The sequence below is a fragment of the Herpailurus yagouaroundi genome, unplaced genomic scaffold, assembly GCF_014898765.1.
Source record: "Herpailurus yagouaroundi ecotype Mexico unplaced genomic scaffold, PumYag 190, whole genome shotgun sequence".
Taxonomy (NCBI): domain Eukaryota; kingdom Metazoa; phylum Chordata; class Mammalia; order Carnivora; family Felidae; genus Herpailurus; species Herpailurus yagouaroundi.
Window position 1 is genome coordinate 20,883,928 of NW_024412421.1, and position 27,298 is coordinate 20,911,225.

Below are 27,298 nucleotides of genomic sequence, written 5' to 3' on the forward strand. Positions count from 1 at the left end.
TGCCAACCTCATTTTGAGCTCACGTTTGTAAAACTTCTTTTTTATTTTTTTAAGTGTTTACTTTTGGGAGAGAGAGAGAGAGAGAGACAGAGTGTGAGAGGGGAAGAGGCAGAGAGAGAGGGAGACACAGAATCTGAAGCAGGCTCCAGGCTCCGAACTGTCAGCACAGAGCCTGAGGTGGGACTTGAACCCATGAGCCACAAGATCATGACCTGAAACAAAGTCAAATGCTTAACCTACTGAGCCACCCAGGCGCCCCACGTATGTGCAACTTGTAACATTTCCTTATCACCTGCTACTCAATTGCCCTGGAACCTTCATCTTGTCTATTCTAGCCTAACTAAGTCCTTCTTGTCAGTCAAGCCTCATTTAAGAGAATTTCAACATTTCTTGGCTTTTTGGGCAGGGTTAAATCGCCCTGCTGCTTCCTCCTTAGCAGCTCATATATCATCCTTCCTGAAATACATTGTTTAGAGTTAGTTTCTTGTTCACTCTACATCCTGGAACCTAACCCAGAGCCTGACACCTTTCTTGAGGTTGGATCGAATTGACTAGGCACATGAGGAAGGCTTTTGATACACACTGAAAGACCATACCACCAGCAAATTATATTTATTGAAATGTAATTTCATGCCCACCAGCAAACTATATTTACCGAAACAGAGACATTCTTAGGACAAACTCCCAGTTCTTATGTGTTTGTGTTGTGATTTTCTAGATACAGAACAGCTGACTATGTAATTTTATGACTGCACAGGATACTTTCCCTGAGTTCTTTTCTCCCTTTCTGTCCTTGTAGATTGGCCTGGAGAGGACTTAAAAAAAAAAATCATGGTCCTTCTCTCCTTCTCCAGGTTCTCTTCTTGTCCAACTCCAGTTCCAAATCCACTTGCAACCCTCACCTTGATGGACACATTCCTGAACCTTACTTTTTTTTTTTTTTTTTCTGTGATGGGCTTGCCAATAGACCTTGGAGAGTCCATTCCCCATTTCTTCATTGGAAACATCATTATCCCTATCTTCCACAGCCAGGGGAATGAATGGGTAAGGAGTATTTCCAAAGAACTAAGTGGGCCTGGAGTCAATGTAGGAAGGAAGTGGGGACATAGGATGTGAGTCACCAATAGCTCTCTTTGATGCTCTTGGAATCTACCAACCAGTACCCATGCCAAATAGAGAAATACCAGTTGTAGTGAGTGGTGTGCCCCCTCCCTGAGAGGCCCAGCAACTGGTTGAGCTTCAAAGCCTCTTCTACCTGACCCTTTGGGTTAGTACCAGCAAAGACCCAGTTTGGGACCACTGAAGAATAACTCAGGTGGGCAAGTGGCAGCATCATTGAGGTTGAGAAATCACATGCTAGACCCTTGAATTAGTTAGACATAGACCTGAATCTGTATAGTATCCTGGTCTTTCCAAGTTTCTGTGTTGTGGACATTCCAGAATAGGAAGAGGCCTCTAAGTGTGACAGATCTTTGGTGATTTGGGCTACTTTGCCATCCCAGCCTGCCTGCCTTAACCAGGAGCCAATTTACCTATCTCACATTCTGACTCTTCTGCTTGTTAGTCACATAAGCTTGGGCAAATTACTTAACCATCTATCTACCTCTGTTATATTATCTGTGAGGCACAAACAATAGACGTGCCTCATGGGGTTGTATGAAAATTAAGTGAATTACTATTTCCAGTGCCCTTCACAGAGGGCTTGGCTCATTATTTGGGCTCAGTAAGCATAAAATATTTTTATTAACGCATCCAGTATTTTCCTGAAAAGTCTTTCCTCCTCTTCTCTACCAAAATTCTCATTTTTCCTTTCCTTTTTTTTAAATTAAGCTGTAACTTACATAAAATGTGTAAACATTAAGTGTAAAGCTTGTTTCGTTTTCTCCTCATTTTTCAAAGTCGCACCATCATATGGTTTTCTCTTCTTTACTCACCACAAATATTCAACTCTTATTTAAGGATTCTGCTTTGAGGAGCTTCAGTGCTTCTTGCCCTCCCTCTGGGCACCAGCAGGAGGCAGTGTGGTATAGGGGAAAAGCTACAGTCAGCAAGTTAATGATCAACAGGCTTCTCCTGGCCTAATAATTTACTGGCTTGAGTAAGAACTTAACCTCTAGTAGTCTTGTTTCTCCCCATCTGCTAAAGAGGACAGATTGCCAAATGGACACTTCACAGGATTGTAGTGAAGATGAAATGAGGTAAAGCCTGTAAAACAATGCCTGATACATGTCAATTAAATTGGCAAGGTTAAAAAAAATAATAATACCCAGTGTCAGGGAGGGTGCTGTGAAACAGGTACTTTTGGCCAGTGCTGGTGAAACTGTAAATCTATAAAAACTTTCCAAAGAGCAATTCAGGGAAACCAAACCAAAACAAAACAAAAAACAAAAACAAATAAACAAACAACAACAAATAGCAGAAGCCATAAAACTTCCATTGTTTAGAAATTCATTCTGTAGAAATACTTGTAAAAGTGCACTAAGATTTGAGTGCAAGCATTTTCATCTCAGCATTACTGATAGTGTACAAAAAATTAGAACTAGAAAGATCTAAAAATAAGGTTATTAAGTAACTCCTGGTGTGTTCATAGTAAGAAATTTTCTCTGTGATAAAAATTATGTCCCCCCACAATAAACAAGAAAATAAATAAATATGTACCCAAAGATGATTTCATGCTCAAGATATAATAAGAAGAGAAAAATAATTGAAACATATAATGTGACCACAAATTTATGTCAGTTACAATCATGTACACTTCTTTTGTTAACATTTACTATTTACCATGTATTATGCTAGGGTAAATAAATGCTGTTATTTCATTTAATCTTCATCAAAATCCTACAAAAAATGGTATTATTATGCCAGTTTTACAGATGGATAAACTGAGGCTCCACAAGGTTGACTTGCCCAAGATGTTATAATGAATTTATGTCTGCCTCCTACTTTTATTTTTTGATTTGATTTGATTTGATTTGATTTTTGTTGTCTGAGTCCAATTTTAAATCCAGATCTATTTATATTAACCAAGATAGAATGACAAGAGATTTCAAATATTTTCTTCCTTAGACTTTTCTAATTTTTCCTAATTTTCTACAGGAGTAGAGGGAAAAGATCCCCAATAAATGTTATCCTTAATGAAGCCTTAGTATGATGCCTGACTCATGTATGAAGCTCAAGAAAAGCTTCAGAGCCTAATAACTTCCAGTCCAGGACAGGACATTTCCAGTCTTATATTAGGTAAGATTTTTTAGGTTGTATGCTGTGAGATCATAGGAAAAAAAATAGTCTAGTCCTCCATGGGCATTTGCTCAACATTTATTGAGGCCCTGCTTTGTGAGTTGAAGCTCAGTAGGTTCTAGGGCCACAAATATAGATAAAACACTAATTTTTCCCTGTGAGAGTTCAAGGTCTAGATGGAAGACTGACATGTAAAAATGATACTATATTTTAATTTTGAGCAATGGTAATGTATTCCTTCCATAGCTGCCCACCATCCCCCAAAAGGCAAATAAATATTCCTAAAATGGTTGTTTTAGGTCAAAGTGATAAGAAATAAAATAGGATTGTATGGCACAGTTGAAAGAATCTAGGCTGGTAGTCAGACATAGAATTCCATCTCCAGCACATTCTAAACTGGCCATCTTCAAACTGGAATTATACACATCCTTAAGCATGAAGACTTCTCAAGGGGGATCAACCTTCATGTGTTATCTTTCTTTTTTTTTTTTTTTTTAAAGTATTTTTTTTTTAAATTTTTTTTCAACGTTTATTTATTTTTGGGACAGAGAGAGACAGAGCATGAACGGGGGAGGGGCAGAGAGAGAGGGAGACACAGAATCGGAAGCAGGCTCCAGGCTCTGAGCCATCAGCCCAGAGCCCGATGCGGGGCTCGAACTCACGGACCGCGAGATCGTGACCTGGCTGAAGTCGGACGCTTAACCGACTGCGCCACCCAGGCGCCCCTCATGTGTTATCTTTCTTAAAACTGATCTGAGAATACTCCAAAGTCAGAGATCCTGCCAGTTTCTCTGTCCCAATCATCTGTCTCCCACCTTGCAAAAAGTAAGGCATATAATCTACATCCCACTCTGCTGTATATTATGTTGTAAGAAACTAAGTTTGGATACCAATACTGGCATAGTTCAAGACTAATTAAGGTCCTGGGGCACCTGGGTGGCTCAGTCGGTTAAGCGTTTGACTCTTGGTTTCAGCTCAGGTCATGATCTCATGGTTTGTGAGTTCCAGCCCTGGCTCTGGCTTCACGGTAAGAGCATGGGACCTGCTTAAGATTCTCTCCCTCCCTCTCTTTCTACCCCTCCCTGTATGTGCACGTGTGCATTCTCTCTCTCTCTCTCTCAATAAATAAACTAAAAAAAAAAAAAAAAAGACTACTTAAGGTCCCATTAACTACTCCTTCATTCATTTCATTAAGAGATTAACTTTCAGTGGACATAACTTTATGCTGCTTTGATTGATATTATTAGTGTATAACTTATAATGTTAGCTTAAGTCCAAAGAAAATTAATATTTAAACCCTTGTGGTGATAGCATATTTTTAAAGACTTTAAAATCTAAAAAAAGAAAAAATGTAAATACATGGTCATATGTTGTTGCAGAGAAATAGATGATGAATAAGGGACTTTCAAACATAAAAACATGTTACATTAGAGTAATATATGGTGGGAGACATGGATTTCAAGGATAAAAAGAATGATTTAAAATGAAGGACTAGTCAAGAAGGGCTTGTCCATATTTTTAAATTTTTAAATGGATGATGGTGAATATCAAATCAGTATGGTACTTATATTTCATTGGATGTATTTATGGCAGTGATATCACAGTTTTATTTTTAAATGTTAAGATCCATAATGTGCCAGAAAGTACATATTTTGCATCTAGTTAAATGTGTGATGAATCACCCCAGAATGTTCCCTGATGCCCTCTTCAAGTCACTCCTCATCCACCAACCACTGTTTGGATTTCAAACATCTTAGTTTCGTCTGTTTCTGAATTTTATATAAACAGAATCATACAGCAGATACCCTTTGTGTCTGACTTCATTTGCATAACAGCGTTTTTGAGATTCATCCATGTCATTCCTTTTTATTGCTGAGTGGTGTTGTATTTTATGAAAATCAACAATTTAGTTAGTTATTTTCCATAGATATTTCGGTTGTTTTCTATTTGGGACAATTAAACATAAGGCTTCTATAAGCATTGTTGTTCAAGTAATAAAAAGTAAGATGGAGGCTTAAAATTTTTTTAATGTTTATTTTTGAGAGAGAGAGTGCAAGTGGGGGAGGGGCAGAGACAGAAGGGGCCACAGAATCTGAAACAGGCTCTGGGCTCCGTGGGGCTCAAACTCACGAACCATGAGATCATGACCTGAGCCAAAGTCAGACACTTAACTGAATGAGCCACCCAGGTGCCCCAAGATGGAAACTTTTAGATGTCAACTTTAAAATATGGAAAGAGATACACATTGTTAGTCAGTGGTTTCTTTTCTTTTCTTTTTAATTGTGAACTACACTTGACCCTTGAACAATGCATAATTTAGAGACACTGAGCCCCATACAGTAAAAAATCTGCACGTAACTTTTGACTCCCCCAAAACTTAACTACTGTTGACCAAAAGCCTTACCGATAAACAGTTGATTAACACATATTTTGTATGTTATGTATATTATATACTATATGCTTACAATAAAATAAGCTAGAGAAAAGTAAATGTTATTACGAATATTCTAAGAGTCGGGCACCTGGGGGGCTCAGTCGGTTAAGCGGCCGACTTCGGCTCAGGTCATGATTTCGCGGTCCGTGAGTTCGAGCCCCGCATCAGGCTCTGTGCTGACAGCTCAGAGCCTGGAGCCTGTTTCAGACTCTGTGTCTCCCTCTCTCTGACCCTCCCCTGTTCATGCTCTGTCTCTCTCTGTCTCAAAAATAAATAAACGTTAAAAAAAATAAAAAAATAATAATATTCTAAGAAAGGGCACATGGCTGGTTCAGTCTGCAGAGCATGTGAATCTTGATCTCAGGGTTATGAGTTCCAGCCCCACATTGGATGTAGAACTTACTAAAAATAAAGAAAAGTATAAGAAAAAATATTAAGTGTATATCCACGTATAAGTGGACCTGTACAATTCACTCAAACCACCCATGTTGTTCAAGGAGCAACTGTATAACATTTGTACAAAAAGGATGCCAAACTGTTTTCCAAAGTAGTTTTGCCATTTAACACTGTTGCCTTTGCCTAATGTTGCAACAAGCTGATGAGCATATGGTTACATTTGTTGCAATTATCTTCTCTTACTCTGTAGTTTATCTAGTATACTCTCTGTAGTATATTTGTGAACCACAATGTGTAACTTTAGTGTAATTGAATCATTCTCTTTATCATTCTTTTCCTTTATCTTGAGCAGTTAGTGGCTTGTTTAATAAATCCTTTCCTATTCAGAAGCCGAGAAAATATTTTCATATATTCTAAAAAGTCGTAGATTTTTGTCTTTCACATTTGTCTTTTATCCACCTGGATTTGATGTTGTGTTCCCCATATGGGTATCTAGCTATTACAGCACCATTTAGTAAAAAATCCAGGAGCGCCTGGGCGCTCAGTCGGTTGAGCGTCTGACTCTTGATTTCAGCTCGGGTCATGGTCCCAGGGCTGTGGGATTGAGGCCTTTGTTGGGCTCCTTGCTGAATGTGGAGTCTGCTTAAGATTCTCTCTCTTTCTCCCTCTGTCTCTGTCTCTCTCTCTCTCTCTCAAAAAACAAAATAAAACAAAACACCCCTGCTTTCTGTAGTGCCTCCTTTGTTATAAATTAAGTGGCTGTAGATGCATTTCAGACATAAATGTCTGTTTCTAGGGATACACAATTTTTCAAAATTATGTGATGAGATGTGCAAGCAAAAGGATGTGAAGATCAATCTACTAAACAAGTTGTGTAGCCTTTGTCTGGTTATTTAACTTCTCTGAGTTCGCTACACTGTCGGGAGAATAAAATGGGGTCATACGGTAATGTGGTCAGAAGTTATGATACAGTAAGCCTTGGGGAATAGTAGTAGCAGTTTGTTTTCTGGTGGGTTTTTTTTCCCTTCTGTTGTTATATTTTAACTGCCATGGAGTACATGAAAACAACACCTGCTTGGGGCAGGAACTGCCAGGGAAAGAGCCCAGCGGACGTGACATTTGGGTGGGTCGTGAATGACGGTGGAATCTGTCATCTCTTTTTATGACTGCCATCTGTTGGCTGTCCATGGCGCATTTCCCACATGTGTCGCATCTGCATGATATTTTATCTGGCTTACAAGGGCCCAGGGGGGAGAGGCTGTGCCCCGCCCCACTCCTCGGCTTTTGGCGACCCTCGGTAGCACTTGCCTAAGGAGCTAGAAGTTGCGCTGGCTCCATGTTTGTTAGACACACATACGTGTCACTGAGGGCAGGGCTGGGCCTTTAAAAAATTTCTGCCACTGTCGTGCTGCAGGATTCCCAAGTTTCACCCACACATTGCTCCCTCCCCAAACCCCAGCCACCGGCCAACACGTATACCGACAAACTCACCCGTTCGCCCCCAGCACCACCACCCATGGCAGTGGCGAAATCCATACCACACCCCCTGTACAATCTTGCATGTGGTTGAGAGAGCATAGGGTCTTACACACAGTAGACACTCGATAAGCATCAGGTGAATAACAAATGAGTTACCACATGAAGATTAGGATATAGGAGCACATTCCCATCTGCTGCAGTGTAGCAAGACATGGGTAGATTATGTGGCTATTGCCAGTTCTGAGTGTGCATGGGAATCACGCCGGGGGGCGGGGCATGTTAAATATTCTGTGCCACCCCACTACTGAATTAGAGCAGAAAAGGGATGTGCAGAAAACAGCTATGTTTCATTAATTCTCTTGGAGCTTCTGGTTTTGATGTCAAGTCAGTCATGGGAATGATAGAATTATTAAACATCTGGATCCATTCTTCATCAAAAGTGATAAATTTGGCAGTATCTGTCAAAACTTAAGATTCACATGCCTTTGAACCTGTACTTCCTCCTAGACTTTATCCAATGCACAAAAATATGGGCACAAACGCATTCAGAACAGTTTTTAAACAGAAATTCTTAAAACTAGGAAAGTGTCCATTTACTTACTAAGCAAACTTTGTTGAGTATTATTCTCATTACTGGAGACAGCGGTGAGTAACAACAACAAAATAGTAAATAAATTCCCTGCTCTTAGAGAGATTTACATTTTAGTCTATCAAAAGAAGACTGAATGAATAATTTATGGTACATCCAAGCAATGGACTATTATCCGCCCATAAAAAAGAATGAGGTTGTCAATATACTGCTTTGAAAAGATGTTCAAGGGGCAACTCGGTGGCTCAGGAGGTTGAGCATCTGACTCTTGATTTTGGCTCAGGTCATGATCCCAGTGTTGTGGGATCGAGTCCTGCATTGGGCTCTGTTCTGAGTGTGGAGTCTGTTTATGATTCTCTCTCTTTCTCTGCCCCTCCCCCATGTTCACAGGCATGCTTTTTCTCTCTCTAAAATACAATTTTTTAAAAAAGTTACTCAAGACAGGAGCACCTGGGAGTGCCTGGCCGGCTCAGTTGGAAGAGCATGTAACTCTTGATCTCTGGGTTGTGAGTTCAAGTCCCACGTTGGGCATAGAGATTACTTTTTTAAAAATATTCAAGATATGTTTCTAAAAAAAAATTAGGAAGCTTTTAAATATCCAAAATAAAGAAAAATAAGCTATAAGACATTGCATGGCATTTTCCTACATATCTATAAAATTATATACATGTGCACAGACATATACAAATATATAAGTAAAAAATTATGGGAAAATGTTCAATAAAATTGTTAATGGCAGTTATCACTGGGAAGTATTACTGAAGGGGGGGGCAAGTATTGGCTTTCTCTTTATACCCTTCCATACTATTTAAACTTACTAACAGGAGGTGCCTGAGTGACTCAGTTGGTTGAGCATCTGACTCTTGACTTCTGCTTAGGACATGGTCCCAGGGTTGTGGGATCCAGCCCTGCCACAGATCTGCGTTGAGTATGGAGCCTGCTTGGGATTCTCTCTCTCTCTCTCTCTCTATCTCCCCCCTCCCTCTGTTCCTGCCCCATTCACATGCATGTGTTCTCTCTGTCTTTATGAAATAAGTAAAATGAAAAAAATTTAAGCTTACTAACTTAAGGAAATATTACTTTTAGAATTTTTTTGACTTAAAAAATTACATAGAACCTTGAGAACCTGTGAGGTTTTAAATTTCCAGCAGGGGGCAGCAGTGCTTCTCAAATATCTCTGACGTCAGCACAAAGCTGAAGATTAGTGTCCACAGATTTCCAAGTCCAGGCCCAAATACTGTATTTGGACCACCAGATTATAAAAGGAACAAAAAACAATAACCACAGTGCTGTAGAAATTATTATGACAAAATATTTTCTATATGATTCTTTCTTTATTAACATTTGTCCGTGAGTCTAAACTTTCCTCTCTGGAGTGCACAGTTTTCTCCTCCATTAAAATCAGAAGGCTTGACGAGATAATCTTAAAAGGTTTCTTTCCAGCTCTAACATTCTATGGCTTTGAGAATATAAATCAGTATCGGGAAGAAATAAGCCCCAGTGCCTTCTGAAATTAATTGGCTTATCAAAGAATCTGCTTTACAACCCTTTGCTGATCAGGATGAATTATTACCAATTTATCTTTAGTGTAGATCACAGAATACTTTTTCGGGGGGAAAGGGGAGGGTGTTGGTATTTATTCAATTCACTGATGGAGAAAAAAGAGAACTCTTCCGCTCTATAAATGTTTAGCATGTGTGTAAAGGTCGTAGGTCTGGTGTTTAGAAATTATGCACAAGTTTACCAAAGAATCTTCACTGGGTTGGCCAAATTAAACAGCCTGCAGTTGTAGAGAAATAAACACAAGTTAACATTTAACCACAGCAATTCCCTGTTCTTGCTTCTCCATCTTTCTCAGTAGGAGGAGCTGAGAGGGTCAGCAGGCTGCTGGCTACTGTAGCGAGACACTGAGCTCCTCTGAGAACCCACCTGTCTATCACTTTGATCAGGAACATATTTGTCATTACAGAATAACTGAAATACAATATCATATTAGTTTCAGGTATACAACATAGTGATTCGATATTTATATACATCACCAGTGGTCACCACAGTAACTCTAGTTACCATCTGTCACCATATGAAGTTGTTACAATATTATTTTCTATATTCCCTATGCTGGAAGTTTGCACTCTTAACCTCCTTCCCCTATTCCGTCCATTCCTACATCCTACAGCCCTCGGGCGACCATCAGTTTTTTCTCTGTATCTATGAATCTGTTTCTGGTTTGTTTTATTTGTTTATTTGTATTGCTTCTTTGGATTCCACATAGAGGTGAAATCATACCATATTTTGTCTTTCTCTGAGAAATTTCACTTAGCATAATACCTTCTGGGTCCACCAGTGTTGTTATAAATGGCAAGATTTCAGTCTTTTTGTGGCTGAGTAATATTCCTTTGCAGGTACATAGCACTTGTTATCTGTTAATCTACCAATAGGCATTTATGTTGCTTCCAAATCTTGGCTATGGCATATAATGCTGCAATGAACTTAGGGGTACAGATGTCTTTGCAAATTAGTGTTTTCATTTTTTTTGGATAAATAACGAGAAACGTGATTGCTGGATTGTACAGTAGTTCTGTTTTTAATTTTTTGAGGAACCCCAGACTGTTTTCCATAGTGACTGCACTAATTTACATTCCCACCAACAGTGCATGAGGATTCCCTTTTCTCCATAGCCTCACCAACACTTGCTATTTCTTTTTGATAGTAGCCATTCTGACAGGAGTGAGGTAGATATCTTATTATCGTTTCGATATCCATTTACCTGATGATTAGGGATGTTGAGCGTCTTTTGATGTGCCTGTACACACAGATATATTTTTAAGCATTGGAATCATTAAATTTTCCAGTTATTTCTTCAGGACCCAAGAACAGTGCTCTTTTTACAAATAACCCTTTATAAATTATAAACTTTTTTTTTAGACAGAGAGAGAGAACTCAAGTTGGGGAGAGGGGCAAAGGGAGAGAGAGAGAGAGAGAGAGAGAGAGAGAGAGAGAGAGAGAGAATCTTAAGCAGGCTCCACACTCAGCATGGAGCCCAATGTGGGGCTTGATCCCACGACCCTAGGATCATGACCTGAACCGAAATCAAGAGTTGGACACTCAACCGACTGAGCCACCCAGGTGCCCCAAAACTTTTTTCGTTTAACATTTGCCCAAAGCTATACCATTAAGAATTGGCTGAGGCAGGATTCAAACCTGTAACTATCTGACTCTAAGACCCTCACACTTGACCATGGCAATATATGAAATGAGAGGACTCACATCATCAACTTGTTACCCAGAAGCTGTGACTATCTGCAAGAGTCATTGTGTATAAGTATATAAAGTGAATGGAGGGGCCTGGGTGGCTCAGTCGGTTAAGCGGCCGACTTCAGCTCGGATCATGATTTCATGGCTCATGAGTTTGAGTCCTGCATGGGTTCGGTGCTGACAGCTTGGAGCCTGCTTTGGATTCTGTGTCTCCCTCTCTCTCCCTCTGCCCCTCCCCAGCTCGCAGTCTGTCTCTGTCTCTCTAAAAAATAAATAAATATTTTTAAAAAATAAAGTGGGGCGCCTGGGTGGCTCAGTTGGTTGGGTGTCTGACTTCAGCTCAGGTCATGATCTCACAGTTTATGGGTTTGAGCCTCACATCAAGCTCTGTGCTGACAGCTCAGAGCCTAGAGCCTGCTTCAGATTCTCTGTCTCCTTCTATCTCTGCCCCTCCCCCACTTATGCTCTGTCTCTCTCTGTCTCTCAAAAATAAATAAATGTAAAAAAAAAATAAAAAAAATAAAGTGAATGGTTATGTTATAAAGCTTTGTCTAACTCACACATATTAAGTACTATGTGCTAGTCTTTGTCAGGTATTGGGGTTAAGGGTATAAAAAGATGAGTCAGACTTAATCATCACATTTAAGAAACTTCTCGTCTTTGGAGGAGTGAAGAGCCAATGAGTAAACAAATGTAACGTGTGAAAAATAATAGGGAAACACAAATAAGGATAAAGAAATCAAGGCAGCATAGCGGGATGGCTAAATCTATGGACTCCAGGGTCCACTTCTTAGTTGTGGGACTTCTTAAGCCTCAGTTTCCTCACTGGTAAAATGGCAATATTAATTGCCTCTAGTATAGGTAATTGTTGTGAGGGTTAAATCATATAAAGCAATATTAAATTGCTTAGCATAAGACCAAGTAGATGGAAAGACTTGTGAGAATGTTGTTACTAATATTGTTTGATAAAACTTAAGTGAAGTAAGTAAGAAACACACATCCTACTGCATTTCTGAGATGTTGACGCTGGTTTCTCAAATTATTCTGAACCTCCCAGCTCCAAGTGACCCATTTCCTTGAGATTTATTCTTCTGTCTGACATGGTTATCTTTTGATCCTACTAAAATGTCTCCTGGAAAGAATGACATGGCAGGGCGCCTGGGTGGCTCAGTCGGTTAAGCGACCGACTTCGGCTCAGGCCACGATCTCAGGCTTTGTGAGTTCGAGCCCCACGTGGGCTCTGTGCGGACAGCTCAGAGCCTGGAGCCTGGTTCGGATTCTGTGTCTCCCTCTCTCTGACCCAACTCTGTTCATGCTCTGTGTCTCTCTGTCTCAAAAATAAATAAAACGTTAAAAAAAAAAAGGGGGGGCCCCAGCCCCCATGCACCAGAAGCTTGGGCTTTTTCACAGGGAAGGAGACATGGGACCGGGAGCAGCCATTGTGATAGGCAAATCAGGACAAATCGACTTGGAGTTTTAGAAAATTTCTGGGTCCCACTCCCTGAGATTTTAATTAATTGAATTTCAATATATACTCTATTAATATTTTAATATAGCTATTATCATAGGTAGGGTTTCATGTGATTTTATCCTGCAATCAGTTCCCTTCCCAACCAGCTTCTTTATTGTTTTCTCCTAAACACTGACCCACCTCCTTCCTCCTCAGGCAAGGACATTGGTCTGATATGCTACAGTGGCTGCCCGCTTCAGCCCTGAGTCTTGGCGTGAGACACGTGAGTTCTTTCATCTGAAAGCCTCTGCCTTCTGACAGATGTACGTAAGCTAACACTTCTCTAAAACCAACTGAAAACTCACCTCCGTCTGGAAGCCTTCCCTGCTGAGTTCTTTACTTGCACTGCCCTCTGTGTCACAGATATAACTGGGGCTGTTGAAATGTAACCAAGAAAGTGTTCTCAGTCTTTGTCACGTGTGGGCGAGTTCTGGTTCTTCCCATTGGGGGCAGCATGGACTTGTGGAGAGCAGGGACTCTGGAATCTGGCATGAATCTGGCACCACTCCTGAGTTCTCAGATTCATTCTGGCTGTCCTTTGTCACCTTGGGACTGCTGCTTTATTCTTGTGGGTTGTCATCTTCCATCCTGGCTCCTCCAGGCAGCTGTCCCTTCGGTGCTTACTTTAGTTAGAGTGGACACAGGGCTCCTTTAACTTGAAAAGCGCAACTAAGATCATCCTATGAGTCCCACCATTTACCATAGTGTCCTCATCGGTCAAATGGGGATAATTATAGGGCCTTCCTCACTGAATTCTTGTAGGAATGAAATGAGATCAGACATGTTTACTGGACTTGGCACATGGCGAGTTGTGGCAGATACTTTAGATTGGTTCTTTCAAAATCCATTCCAATTTCTCTCTAGCTTAGGAAGCTAAATACTTGGTACATTTCTCAAACTCCCTTGCAGCTCTGATTTTGTTTGTGATTTAGATGCCATTTGTGTGAGACAAATGTGAACTCTGTCGAGTTCTGTAGAGTGAGAGCTCTGAACTCTGTTGAAGGAGAGGCAGGCATGAAGCATCCATCTTGCTGGTGCTGATCGTGGCAAAGGCAACATTATTCTGGAGCCAGCAGCTGATGGTGGCAGCTTAGCAGTTCTGAATCTTCTGGATGGTGGCCGAGGCTGCAGCTTGCTTGTCAACCCCGTTCTCCAGTATAATTTTGGAAGTCATTCCTGGATGTTTAGTCTAGAGCATATTTCTTTTCTTTCTTTCTTTTTTTTTTTTTTTTTTACATTTATTCATTTTTCAGAGACAGAGCACAAGTGTGTGTGTGTGGGGGGGGGGGAGGCAGAGAGAGAGGGAGACACAGAATCTGAAGCAGGCTCCAGACTCCGAGCTGTCAGCACAGAGTCCGATGCGGGGCTCGAACTTACAAACCGTGAGATTATGACCTGAGCCGAAGTCAGATGCTTAACCGACTGAGCCACCTGGGAGCCCCTAGAGCATATTTCTTAACTTTCCTAATGATTCTGTGAACTCTCCATACCCTTCAATAAATCTCTTTGTGCTTAAATTGATAAGAGTGAAACGTGTTGTCTGCCACTAAGAAAACTGACCAATATATAAGTATTCAATGAATATTAGCTGTTACATTTTAGCTGTTATATTTTTTTAGCTGTTATTCAATGAATATTAGCTGTTACATTTAGCTGTTATATATATATTTTTTAATTTTTTTTAATTTATTTTTGAGACAGAGAGAGACAGAGCATGAACGGGGGAGGGTCAGAGAGAGAGGGAGACACAGAATCGGAAGCAGGCTCCAGGCTCTGAGCCATCAGCCAAGAGCCCAACGCGGGGCTCGAACTCACGGACCGTGAGATCGTGACCTGAGCTGAAGTCGGCCACTTAACTGACTGAGCCACCCAGGTGCCCCATTAGCTGTTATATTTTTTTTATATTCAAATCCAAGTTTGTTAACATACAGTGTAATAATGATTTCAGGAATAGAATTTACTGATTTAATCACTTACCAGTGCTCATCCCAACAAGTGTCCTCCTTAATGCCCCTCACCCATTTAGCCAATCCCCCCCACCAACACCTCATCAGCAACCCTCAGTTTGTTCTCTGTATTTAAGAGTCTCTTATGGTTTCTCTCCCTCTCTCTTTTTATACTATTTTTCCTTCCCTTATGTTTATCTGTTTTGTATCTTAAATTCCACATATGAGTGAAATCATATGATATTTGTCTTTCTCTGACTTACTTTGCTTAGCATAATACACTCTAGTTTCATCTACATTGCTGCCAATGGCAAGATTTCATTCTCTTTGATCGCCGAGTGATATTCCATTATATGTTACTGTATATGTATGCCACATCTTCTTTATCCATTCATCCATGGATGGACATTTGGGCTCTTTCCATACTTTGGCTATTGTGGGTAGTGCTGCTATAAACATTGGGGTGCATGTGTCCCTTCGAAACAGCACACTGGTATCCCTTGGATAAATACCTAGTAGTGCAATCGCTGGGTCATGGGGTAGTTGTATTTTTAACTTTTTGAGGCACCTCCATACTGTTTCCAGAGTGGCTGCCCCAGTTTGCATTCCCACCAGCAGGGCAAAAGAGATCCTTTTTCTCCACATCCTCACCAACATCTGTGGTTGCCTGAGTTGTAAATGTTAGCCATTCTGACAGGTGTGAGATGGTATCTTATTGTGGTTGTGATTTGTATTTCCCTGATGATGAGTGATGTTGAGCATGTTTTCATGTGTCTATTAGCCATCTGATGTCTTCTTTGGAAAAATGTCTATTCATGTCTTTAAAACTTAGTTGAAGGCTTGGTAATAAAGCAAATGATTACATTTCATGAATGAACATTTTTTTTTTTAATTTACATCCAAGTTAGTCAGAATATAGTGCAACAGTGATTTCAGGAGTAGATTCCTTAGTGCCCCTTACCCATTTAACCCATCCCTCCTCCCACAACCCCTCCCGTAACCCTCAGTTTGTTCTCCGTATTTATGAGTCTCTTCTGTTTTGTCCCCCTCCCTGTTTTTATATTATTTTTGCTTCCCTTCCCTTATGTTCATCCGTTTTGTGTCTTAAAGTCCTCATATGAGTGAAATCATATGATTTTTGTCTTTCTCTGACTGACTAATTTCACTTAGCATAATACCCTCTAGTTTCATCCACATAGTTGCAAATGGCAAGATTTCATTCTTTTTGATTGCCAAGTAATCTCCATTGTATTTATACACCACATCTTCTTTATCCATTCATCCATGGATGGACATTTGGGCTCTTTCCATACTTTGGCTGTTGTTGATAGTGCTGCTATAAACATTGGGGTGCATGTGCTCCTTTGAAATAGCACTCCTGTATCCCTTGGATAAATGCCTAGTAGTGCAATTTCTGGGTCATAGGGTAGTTCTATTTTTAGTATTTGGAGGAACCTCCACACTGTTTTCCAGAGTGGCTGCACCAGCTTGCATTCCCACCAGTAGGGCAAAAGAGATCCTCTTTCTCTGCACTCTCGCCAACATCTGTGGTTGCCTGAGTTGTTCATGTTAACCATTCTGATAGGTGTGAGGTGGTATCTCATTGTGGTTTTGCTTTGTATTTCCCTGATGATGAGAGATGTTGAGCATTTTTTCATGTGTCGGTTGGCCATCTGGATGTCTTCTTTGGGAAGTGTCTATTCATGTCTTTTGCCCCTTTCTTCACTGGATTATTTGTTTTTTGGGTGTTGAGTTTGATAGGTTCTTTATAGATTTTGGATACTAACCCTTTATCTGATATGTCATTTGCAAATATCTTCTCCCATTCTGTTGGTTACCTTTTAATTTTGCTGATTGTTTCTTCGCTGTGCAGAAGTTTTTTATTTTGATGCGGTTCCAATAGTTCATTTTTGCATGAATGAACATTTAAAACTAGCTACTAGGTAAGACCACATACAATTATTTCTAGAGTAGCACTGTGCCGTAGAGCTTTCTTTAATGAGGGAAATATTCTATACTTACATCCAATATGGTAACCACTAGTTATATGTGGCTATTGAGTGCTTGAAATGTGGCTAGCATGACTGAGGAACTTAACTTTTGATTTCATTTCAATTCACTTAAATTTAAGATTAAATAACCATGTGTGGTTGGTGGCTACCATGTTGGACAACACAGAACTTAAGAGTCTCAGCCTGACTCTTTCACAAGGGTCTTTTACAGCCCTCTCTTTCTCTAGCCAAGAAACTTCTTCAGTCAGTTCTTCCTCAATCCCCAGTCTCCAGCCACATCGTAATAATCTACAGAGGTGCAACATGCCCACAACAATGACAACTTTTATATGGTGAGTTTAGGGTCTCATTGTCCCCAGACTCTATTCTAGAAATACATATTGGCTTTTTATTTACGCAGTGAAATTTTCTGCTAAAATGCAATCTATTTTGAAAGGCAAATCTCATCCTTCACTTAAAAAATGAAAACTATTTCTTGTATTTTTAAAAATATGTATTTCCATCATGTCAGGGGGTTGAGTTTCCAAACATTGGAGTCCTAAATCAGTTAGACAAGTGATTCTCACACTTTGCTGCATATTAAAATCACTATGATAAAGTAATTATTTGCCAGCCATACTTGAGGCCAATTAAATTAGCATTATGGAAAATGATTAAAGAGAACCAAAACTTTATCTGCAACACTTTTTTTTAAAAAAGAAGAAAGTACTACTTTTTTTATTAAAAATAATTTAATGTTTATTTATTAAAGAGAGAGAGAGGGAGAGAGAGAGAGAGAGAATATGAGTAAGGAAGGGGCATAGAAAGAGGGAGACACAGAATCCCAAGCAGGTTCCAGGCTCTGAGCTGTCAGCACAGAGCCCGACGTGGGGCTCAAACTCACGAACTACAAGTTTATGATCTGAGCTGAAGTCAGACGTTTAATAGACTGAGCCATCCAGGCACCCCAGAATGTATTCCTGTATTAACTAGTAATTAAAAGTTAATAAAAATATAAGAAAAATAATGGTAGGATTTTGAAAGAGGTAATTTATTGTGAGATAAGATAAATAATTACAAACTTGATATTCAAAGCAAAACTTTTTTTTTTAATCATTTTGGTTAACTAAAAACCACAAGGAGCCACAAAGCCACCTTCCAACAACTCTGTGAAGCTTCTGCAGTACAAACATGCACAAAGAATGCATATCTCAGTGAAGTCCTTTTCCAAATTGCCGTTTTTACATGTTATATGAATAAACTGAAATAATAACCATAAACATTTTATAGACTTTCCTTCCCGCACAACCAAACAAATGGATGTCCCAAGGGAAGCTGGGAAAAAAGACAATGATGTCCATGTTCAGTGTCAGATGGTTTCTTTATTGTGCTTCCCGTCTCCCCCACAGATGTTCCCTGTGAATGAACTTGGCTCTATGCGATTCATACCAGAGTGGGATGGTCCCAAAAAGTTTGAAGAGAGGAACTCATACTTCCTGAAATGATTCTCTTTTGACATTAATTCAAATTTAGGAAGGAGCTGCCTAAGGCTTTTATAAATACCCATGAAGCATATGTGACTGAAGACTGATTTTGTTTCCTTCTGTCCTCTTGGTGCCTCTTTTATCTTACCAGAGTGATGCCATGACTTGGTTCATGACTGCAGTGAGTGACAGCTGGGGGCCAGCCCTTTCCTCCTGCCGTGATTAAAAAGCCGTAAGGCATTTCCCACCACTTGAGGGCCCAGGTGCTGGGCAATGCTGCCAAACACTTCTTCCAACTTGATCAAAATATTGTAATTATATCCATTAATTCTGGATTAGATAACCCATTCAATAATTTAAAGTCAGAAGATACACAGAACATTAAATGACATTTGTTCTGTCTTCATCCTGCAGCTTCCTAGCTCGCTTCCTCTGTCCTACCAGTTTCTGGGGTGTCTTTTCTGAGATAGATACTTTGTGCAGAGTTAAAAGAACACATTTGTGGGGCACTTGGCTGGCTCAGTGGGTGGAGCTTGTGACTCTTGATCTTGGAGTTATGAGTTGGGCCCCAGATTGAGTGTAGAGATTACTTAAAAATAAAATCTTAAAAAAAATAATAAAAATACGGGGGTGCTTGAGTGGCTCAGGTGGTTAAGCGTCCTACTTCGGCTCAGGTCACGATCTCACAGATCATGAGTTCAAGTCCTGTGTCGGGCTCTGTGCTGACAGCTCAGAGCCTGGAGCCTACATCAGATTCTGACTCCGTCTCTCTCATCCCCTCCCCTGCTTGCGCTCTGCCTCTCTCTCTTTCTCAAATATAAATAAACATTAAAAATAAATAAATAAATAAATAAATAAATAAATAAATAAATAAAATAAAAGAACACATTTATGTTTTCTTCCCCCCCTTTCATTCTTTCATTTTACATTAATGATAGCACACTATACAAATATATTTTTCATTTGTTTATTTTTTTCTACCACCCCTGCCACTAGAAAGCAAGTTCCATGAGAGAAGGGATTTTATTCTTTTTTTTTTTTTTTAAGATTTTAATTTTTTTAAGTAAGCTCTACACCCAATGTAGGACTTGAACTCACAACCCCGAGATCAAGAGTTGCATGTTCTACTGACAGAGCCAGCCAGGCACCCTGGGATTTTATTCTGTATAATGTTGTATCTTTGGCATGTAGCATGGTGTCTGGAACATTGCAGTCTCTCCCTAAAAATCTGTTTAGTAAGCGAATGAGTACACCTGCTCTTCTGCACCTGGCTATTTTCATTTTGGAGAGCATCTCGTTTCAGGACCTGAGGAAACTCCTCATTTTTTTCTCATGACCATATAGTGTTCCATTGTCTGGATTACTTACTATTTACTTAATCAGATCCCTACGGATGTTTATAAGTTTGTTTCTAATCCTTGACTATGAAAAATAATCCTTTCATTCATATTCATCCACAAATATCATGTGACACATGTGTGAGGATATCTATCTGTAAGAGAAACTCCTAAATCCAGAATGGCTGGATCAAAGGGTGAGGTACATTTGCCAACCTTTTTTTTTTTTTTTAAATATTTATTTATTTTTGAGAAAGAGAGAGAGCACGAATGGGGGAGAAGCAGAAAGAGAGGGAAACACAAAATCTGAAGTAGACTCCAGGCTCTGAGCTGTCAGCATAGAGCCCAACGTGGGGCTCGAACCCGTGAACCACGAGATCATGACCTGAGCCGAAGTTGGACGTTTAACCATCTGAGCCACCCAGGCTCCCCGTTGCCAACCTTTTTAAAATCAAAAGTGCCTTGCCATGTCTCAATGGCATTACTGTGGTCTATGACAGGTGACTTGAACCCATGCTAGGGAAATCTATCATTAATGAAGTTGTTCTGGTTAGGCTTGACCTTATCACCACATATTCCTGTAAATCCAACAGAAAAACACCATACAGATTGGAACTGTTGGAACAATCCAGATGATGTATTGTAGAAAGAAGTGCACACAAAAAAACACATACTGTATGATCCCATTTATATGCTGCTAAATCAAGGACAAACAAGTTAAATTTATGGTGATAGAAATCAGAATAGCAGCTGCCCGAGGTTGGGGCATTGACTAGACAGGGGTACTAGGGAACTTTCTGAAGACTTGGAAAAGGTTGAATCTGGATTTGGGTGGCAGCGTTTGCAGTTGTCAAAACTCACTGATCTATACACTAAAATATTTGAATTTAATTTTAGGTAAAATATACCTCAATTTTAAAAAGTTCAAAGAACTGGGCTCTTGGAGCATAATGTGTTACTCTCTGTAGATTCTAGTCACATTGGCTTTTTAAAATTCCCAAAACACACTCCTTTTTCCTACCCAACAGCTTGCATATATGCTGTTCCCACTGCCTGGAACACTTTTTCTTCCCTTTTACTAATACACAACAACCCCCCATTCTCTCTGTCTGTCTCTCTGTCTCTCTCTCTGTCTCTCTCTTTCTCTCTCTCTCACATACACACATACACACACACACACACACACACACACACACCTATCTTTTTATAATTCACTGTGCATCAAAATGCATAAAGCATAGATAATATCTGGAATGATTCCATACTGATAGAACCTATCTGAATTACTTTGCAAATCTCAGGTAAAAGAAATTGCACATTTCTCGGTTTTGGGGAGACTCAAAATGAAACTCGATCTCTACCTTTCTAGGTGAAGGTAGTTGATACAATACCAATCATTTCTGGCCACATAGCCCACTTGGCCTCCTGAGATTAGAGAAGTATCATGGACTTAGAACATTCAGAAAAATTGGAGAAGGCTTTTAGTCCATGTGATTGTCAATGAGATGCTCATTGGTCTGTGTGGTTTACTCAAATTTGGAAGGCTTAGACTCAGAATCAGCTCAATCATTAGGACCCTCTTGCAGGATCCCAAGACCTAGAAGATGCTGAGGGCTCAGTCTTCCTAAGGCCACAGGCACCAACCCCTGTCCATTCCTGCTGCCTTCCAGGCTCCATGTGTCATTGGGATGCAGTTCCTGTGACTCTGGAACTTGCCCTCCCTTCATTCTCCCAGTGGATTTGCACTTCAAAGAAAGAGAGAGAAAGAGAGAGAGAGAAAGAGAGAGAGAGAGGGAGGGAGGGAGGGAGGAAGGAAGGAAGGAAGGAAGGAAGGAAGGAAGGAAGGAAGAAAAGTCCTGTGGAGGAGGACAGGTAGAGGGGGCTGGAAGAGATTTGAGGAGACCTGTTGAAGCTGGTAAGTCTCCAGGTTGGACTCAGCCTCAGCTCCCGTTAAATAGGAAATGGGAAAACTGGGAAAGGAGAAGAAAATTTTTTCCCCCAAGCTTCTAAGAGGTTTGCAAACAATTGGAGTAATTAAAAGTTCTCAGAAGTAGCCGATGGTGCCCTTTTCACCGAGGGAATGTGGGCCAAGCATGATATATTAAAAGAGAGGGAGCTGCTCTATTGAAGTTAAAAATAATCTTCTGTCACATGGCTAATTTGTTGGAATGCAGCAATTAAAGGGCTGTGGGCAGAGGGAGAGCTGGAAGCAGCTGGGGAGCTCACAGTCAGAGTGCACGCCCTGGGGACTATGTTTGCAGAGAGAGAAAACAGTGTCACAGCTGACTTAGGGCACCTTATCAGAAAACCCAGAAAAGGGGCAGGAAGAAGGAAAAGTGGGGTCAAGTTCAGAGCTATGACCTTTGGGCTTATCAGACAGTGAAGGGATGGGTCAGGACGAGTCACCTGTGCTCCCAGGATGCTGATTCATTCAGCAAGGATGAAGGCTTTTCAGCTCCCCCTGCACTTTGGAAATGCATGCCTTTGAATTCGTTTCAAAGGAATACATAACCCGAAGGAGCCCTTTGATCCTAAATCCATGGGAAAGCCAATCTATATGGTCTTGAGGGGAAAAGCTCACGCCAGCAGTACAAATCCTAATTTGGGGAGTTGGAGATTTTTTTTACGTTCTTAAGATTTGGGGAAAGAATTTTGAAATTTTGCAGTTGAAAGAGATTTTTTTTTTTAAGTTATATAATACAGTACGAATTTTTCAGGTGAAGCTGGGCATGAGTAGCCAGTGTCTTCCTCTTCCTCCCAGAATCTCCTGCATTCCAACACACCCACACTGCCTGTTTTCTCTCCAGCTGTGTGCCCTCTGGTTGGTGCTTTCGGTGGGGTTTGGGGTTTTCGAGGTGCTGCGAGGCAGAAATGGAGCCAACATGAAGAAGGAAGTACTGCCTCCCCAAATGCAGTAATCTGATGTATCTGAATCTCTTACCTCACTTGATCAATTTTCAAATGTATAAAGGGTACCGCTAACAGGGCTCTGAATGGCCAGTGGAGGCCTGAGCTTCAGAGTCTGACCACCCCTGGAAAGTGGAGGCCAAGTTCTATTATGTGGGCACGTATGTTGCAAGGTACAGAAACCTACCTCACACACTAGCTTGAGGGGAAAGAAAAAAAAAGGAAATTATGTGGTTCATTTATGTTTAGGTTTTCTTTGTGACCAGATTCAAGGGTTTAACACTGTCCTGAGGGCACCTTTCCACTTTGTTGGGCTCTATTCCTTTTTTTTTTTTTTTTTTTTAAGATTTTTCATTTTTAAGTAATCTCTATACACCCCCCCTGGGGCTAGAACTCACAACTGGGAGATCAAGAGTCCCATGCTTTTTAGACTGAGCCAGCCAGGCACCCCTTGTTGGCCTCCACTCTTGAGACTCCACTAGTCAGACAAAATAGCGATGGACAGCCCCAGGCTTTACTTTTCTCCAGTTTAATATTCCTTTAATAACAAGGGGTCTTCCCCAACGTGCACCCCCCCCCCCGCCCCGCCCCGCCCCGGGGCAGAGGGACAGGAGCTTCTCTGATTAAATAGATTGGATCACATGTCCCACCTGTAAGCAAGGGGAGGTGGAACATACTGATTGGCAGCTTGCATAGCTTCACATAGACTAGAAGAGGAACAGTTCCTCTGAGGAAAATGGGGGTTCTAGAAGAAAGGGAAAGACAGGCAGATATAAACCATTACCAGCAAAGTCCAGGACATATGTGCACTTTTCTGAGGTGGTGGTTTATAGCTTGCTTCATATCCTCAAAGTGTTCTATAATCCAAGAAATAGTAAGAACTTTGGGAGAGGAGAATGCTTTCTTCCCACTCCATGTATTTCCTTCCTGTAGAGGGTCATCAGCACTCATGTCCAGGCCCCTCTTTTTGCCTCTCTCCTTCTGCACTTAGGGAAGGAGGAACACTAGGAGAAACCAGGCATGAGTCACCAGTGTATTCCTCTTCCTAGTGTCTTGGGACTATGATCCTGGGAGGGAGCACAAGTTCTTGTCTCACTCCTCACAGGGAGGGTGCCTTGTTCACTGCTGCCCGGGATTGGTAGGAAAGTCTGTTTCATTAGGGTACAAGGAATCCTACTGAGCCACATTCTCCAACCAAGCATCTAGCCATATTAGCAGATAATCCATCTCCTGACTACCTAGACCCCTAATTGATCAGAGCCTCGGTCGGTAGGAGGCATGTTGTCTTTTGAGGTCCCTTCTCGAGAGTCAGGAAGAACCACCAATTTAGAACATCAGAGACCCACAGATTCATCTTCTCACTCTCTCTTTCCTAGACGCGTCCCCCATGGAGGAGCTGCTTGCCTTGGGAATCCACAGGGATGGTGGGGCGCTAGGAGCAGGCTCAGAGATGTACAACAGATTTACGACAACAGGTGAGAGGAACTGGGATTATTTCACATGGAGGGGGAAGAGAATGAAGGAGGGGTGACTTACTAGTGGCCTTCACCAGAGCCGTGCTGAGCGTGAGGCATCACTGGTATTTTTCCACAGCCTCGCCCTAACCCGGATTGCAGTCCCACTCGTGCCCTTCTATGCCCACCTCTTGGAAAATAAATTGCTCCGCTTCCACAGAGAGGTGCAGGAGGTCAGGGCACACAAACCAACTTAAATAAAAGCACATTTTATTATTACTTCTTTTTAATCACAAAAGTAATGCACAATCTGTGAAAAGAACTAAAAAGATTCAGACGAGGACAAACGTGAAAATGAAAATAGACTCCAAGCCCTCAACCCTGATATAGCTATTGTTAGCCTTTTGGTCAATTATTGTCCAGCCTTTTTTTTTTTTTTTTTTTTTACATATTTTAGAATTTATTCTTTATTTACAAAAAACATAAAAAATACTTCAAATAAAACAGCAGTGTGGAGTGTAAAAGATGAATATAGTATACTCTGCTATTTCTCTTGGTATTATGCCCTATGAAATTGAATATTTTGAATTGAATACTATGAAATTGAATATTTTTAGTTGTTATCACTGTCTTTTCTCTTTTCTGGCCTTAGGAATGGTTGACATTAAAGGCACTCGTTTGAGAGGAAAGTACTGATACTGTGACACCCAGTTTAGAGATGAGGGACTCCCTAACTCCTGCTAGATTCCCTGGGGACTGGAACACTTTTCTAATAGAATAGGCAGCTTTGTTAAGAAGAGGAGGTAAAAGCAGTGGCTTCCAAAGCCAGGGTTCTTGGGGCACAGGGGTGACTCAGTCGGTTAAGCATCCTACTCTTGATTTCAGCTCAGGTCATGCTCTCACGGTTTGTGAGATTGAGCCCTACATGGGGCCCCATGCTGACAGCATGGAGCCTGCTTGGGATTCTCTCTCTCTCCTTCTCTCTCTGTCCCTTCTGAGCATGCTCTTTCTTTCTCTCTAGAAAAAAAAAAAAAAAAAAAAAAAAAAAAAGCCAGGATTCTTGGCCTTCCTTCTCTATTAGAAATATACACTGCTTCTACCCTTAGCCACTTTGGCCTCCCTAGCACTAAGATTTTGATTCTGGGAACATATAACTGCAAATGAACAAAGAGTCAAGGGAAAGTTCTTTATCAGCAAGAGAATTATTTTATTCAATGTGTTTCCTTACATGAATTGGGACAATAAAGGGAAAGAATGAGAAGAAATAAAAGGCCAGTTACTCAGGCCACTTTTAATGAATCACCCCCCAGTGTCATTACCCATCCCCAGTCAGGAAAAGCTTGAGTTTTTCCATGCCAAGAAAAACAGAGGGCAGGAAGAAACAAATTACGACCTTGTTTGTGTTTTGTGTCTTAACTATTTGATTTATAGGCCTTGATCCAGTGATTATGGATGAAAGAAAATATCCCAGTGTCCCAAACCTAACCTGAACTTAACCATGGGTGGGTCTCACGTCCACGGCTCAAAGTTAGCATGAAGTTAAAATGCTTTAAGAATAAAGTTCCAGGGTTAGGGGCTGCCTGTAGGCATTCTTAATCCAGTGGCAAGGCCAAATTCCTTTCCCACACTCAAGTTTCAGAAAACTCTATTTAGAAACTTAACCCCTTCTCCCTCATTCCAGAAGCTGGGCATTTATCTATTCAACAGATAGTTATTAAGCACCTACTATGTGCCAAAATACTGGGACAACCATGGTGTGCAAACAGATCAATCAGCATATAAATCAGAAAAATATTATGTGTAGCCATGAGTTCTATGGAGAGAAAGAAAACAGGACGGATAGCCACTTATGATGAGGTAGCTCACATAAGCTTCACCAAGGGGGTGACATTTAACTTGAAATTAGAGAGATATAATCTAAATGTGAAATCAGAGTGGGAGACCATTCCAGGTAGAGGGAATATCCCCTAAGGTAGACTCATGCTTGGCATGTAGGAAGTAAAACACCTCATCTCAAAAGAAATTCTTGGCTATTAGGATTATTTTTCAGCAGTTGATCTAGATAGAAAGTTGATAAATTCCTTTCTGAATCTTAACTATATAGATGTTCAACCTCACACATAAGAAGAGTAACACAAATCAAAACTATAGTGTGATATCATTTATTAAAATGCCAGATTTGTGGGGCACCTGGGTGGCTCAGTTGGTTAAGCATTTGACTCTTGGTTTCGGCTTAGGTCATGATCCCACCATTCATGAGATCGAGCCCCAAGTCAGGCTCTGTGTATGGGATTCTCTCTCTCCCTCTCCCTCTGCCCTTTCCCCACTCATGTTTACTCTCTCTCTCTCTCTCTCTCTCTCTCTCTCTCTCTCTCTCTCTCTTTCTCAAAATAAATAAATAAACTTAAAATTTTTATTTTTTAAAGTTAAATGTCAGGTTGGTAAAATTCAAACACTTTGATAACATACTCTATCTGTGGGTGTGTGAGGAAGCAGTCATTTACATCATTGCCAGTGAAAATATAAACTGGTGCAAATTGCTCACCCTACAAATGTGTATGCTTTTGACCTAGAAGTCTCATTTCTTATTCTACATGTATATAATGATGTAAGATCTAGGTTATTAATTACAGCATTGTTTGTAATTTCAAAAGACTGGAAATCTAAATCTCCATCAGTAGGAGACCAGTTAAATTATGAAACATTCATATCAAACAATGAATATTAACTATGGAAAACTATCCAGCTTGTAAAAACAAATGAGGAAGCTATCTATGTATTAGTATGTAAAGATTTCTAAGATGTCATTAAGTCAAACAAACAAACAAAAAAACCAAGATACAGAACTGTATGTTTTTTTGCTACTCTTTCTATAAAAGTGAGTAAGCTAAGTGTAAATATTTATATTTACTAGCATTTTCATGGAGAAACTCAGGATGGTTACACACAAAAATCATTAAATAATTATCTGGGGTGGGCGGATGGAAAATGGGGAGAAAAGGTGGGCAGGAGACTTTTTATTGAGATGTTTACTTTTTTTTTAAGTTCTGAACTATGTGAATGTATTAGGGACTTAAAAAATTAAATTAAAAAATTGCCCCTTCTACTGTCCCTTATCTTAATTTTTTAATTTACCATTTAGGGGCTCCTGGCTGGCTTAGTTGGAATAGCATGTGACTCTTGATCTAGGGATTGTGAGTTCGGGCCTCATGTTGGGTGTAGAGATTACTCACAGAAATAAATAAATAGATCTTTTTTTTTTTAATTTTTTTTTAACGT

At 40.4% G+C, this 27,298-nt stretch overlaps 2 protein-coding genes across 4 annotated transcripts in view; one reads left to right on the forward strand and one right to left on the reverse strand.

Moving 5' to 3' along the window:
* TERF2 (telomeric repeat binding factor 2) overlaps positions 1 to 14,162 on the reverse strand; it is a 40,216-nt gene extending 26,054 nt beyond the window's left edge. The window contains exon 1 of the mRNA XM_040442938.1: positions 14,158 to 14,162. The gene's annotated coding sequence lies outside the window, so the exon portion shown is untranslated. The remainder of the gene's footprint in view (positions 1 to 14,157) is intronic.
* The window catches only part of NIP7 (nucleolar pre-rRNA processing protein NIP7), a 68,953-nt gene that overhangs the window by 36,547 nt on the left and 5,108 nt on the right, over positions 1 to 27,298 (forward strand). The window contains exons 5-6 of one of the 3 annotated variants that reach the window (XR_005780801.1): positions 23,942 to 24,040; positions 24,672 to 24,700. Coding sequence is in view for 1 of the 3 variants with exons in the window: in XM_040442944.1 (XP_040298878.1) it covers positions 13,057 to 13,074 (18 nt within the window). In the remaining 2 variants the exon portion in view is untranslated. Of the gene's footprint in view, positions 1 to 13,056; positions 13,164 to 23,941; positions 24,042 to 24,671; positions 24,701 to 27,298 lie in introns of those variants that run through there. The other 2 variants (XR_005780802.1, XM_040442944.1) reach the window with 2 other exon arrangements.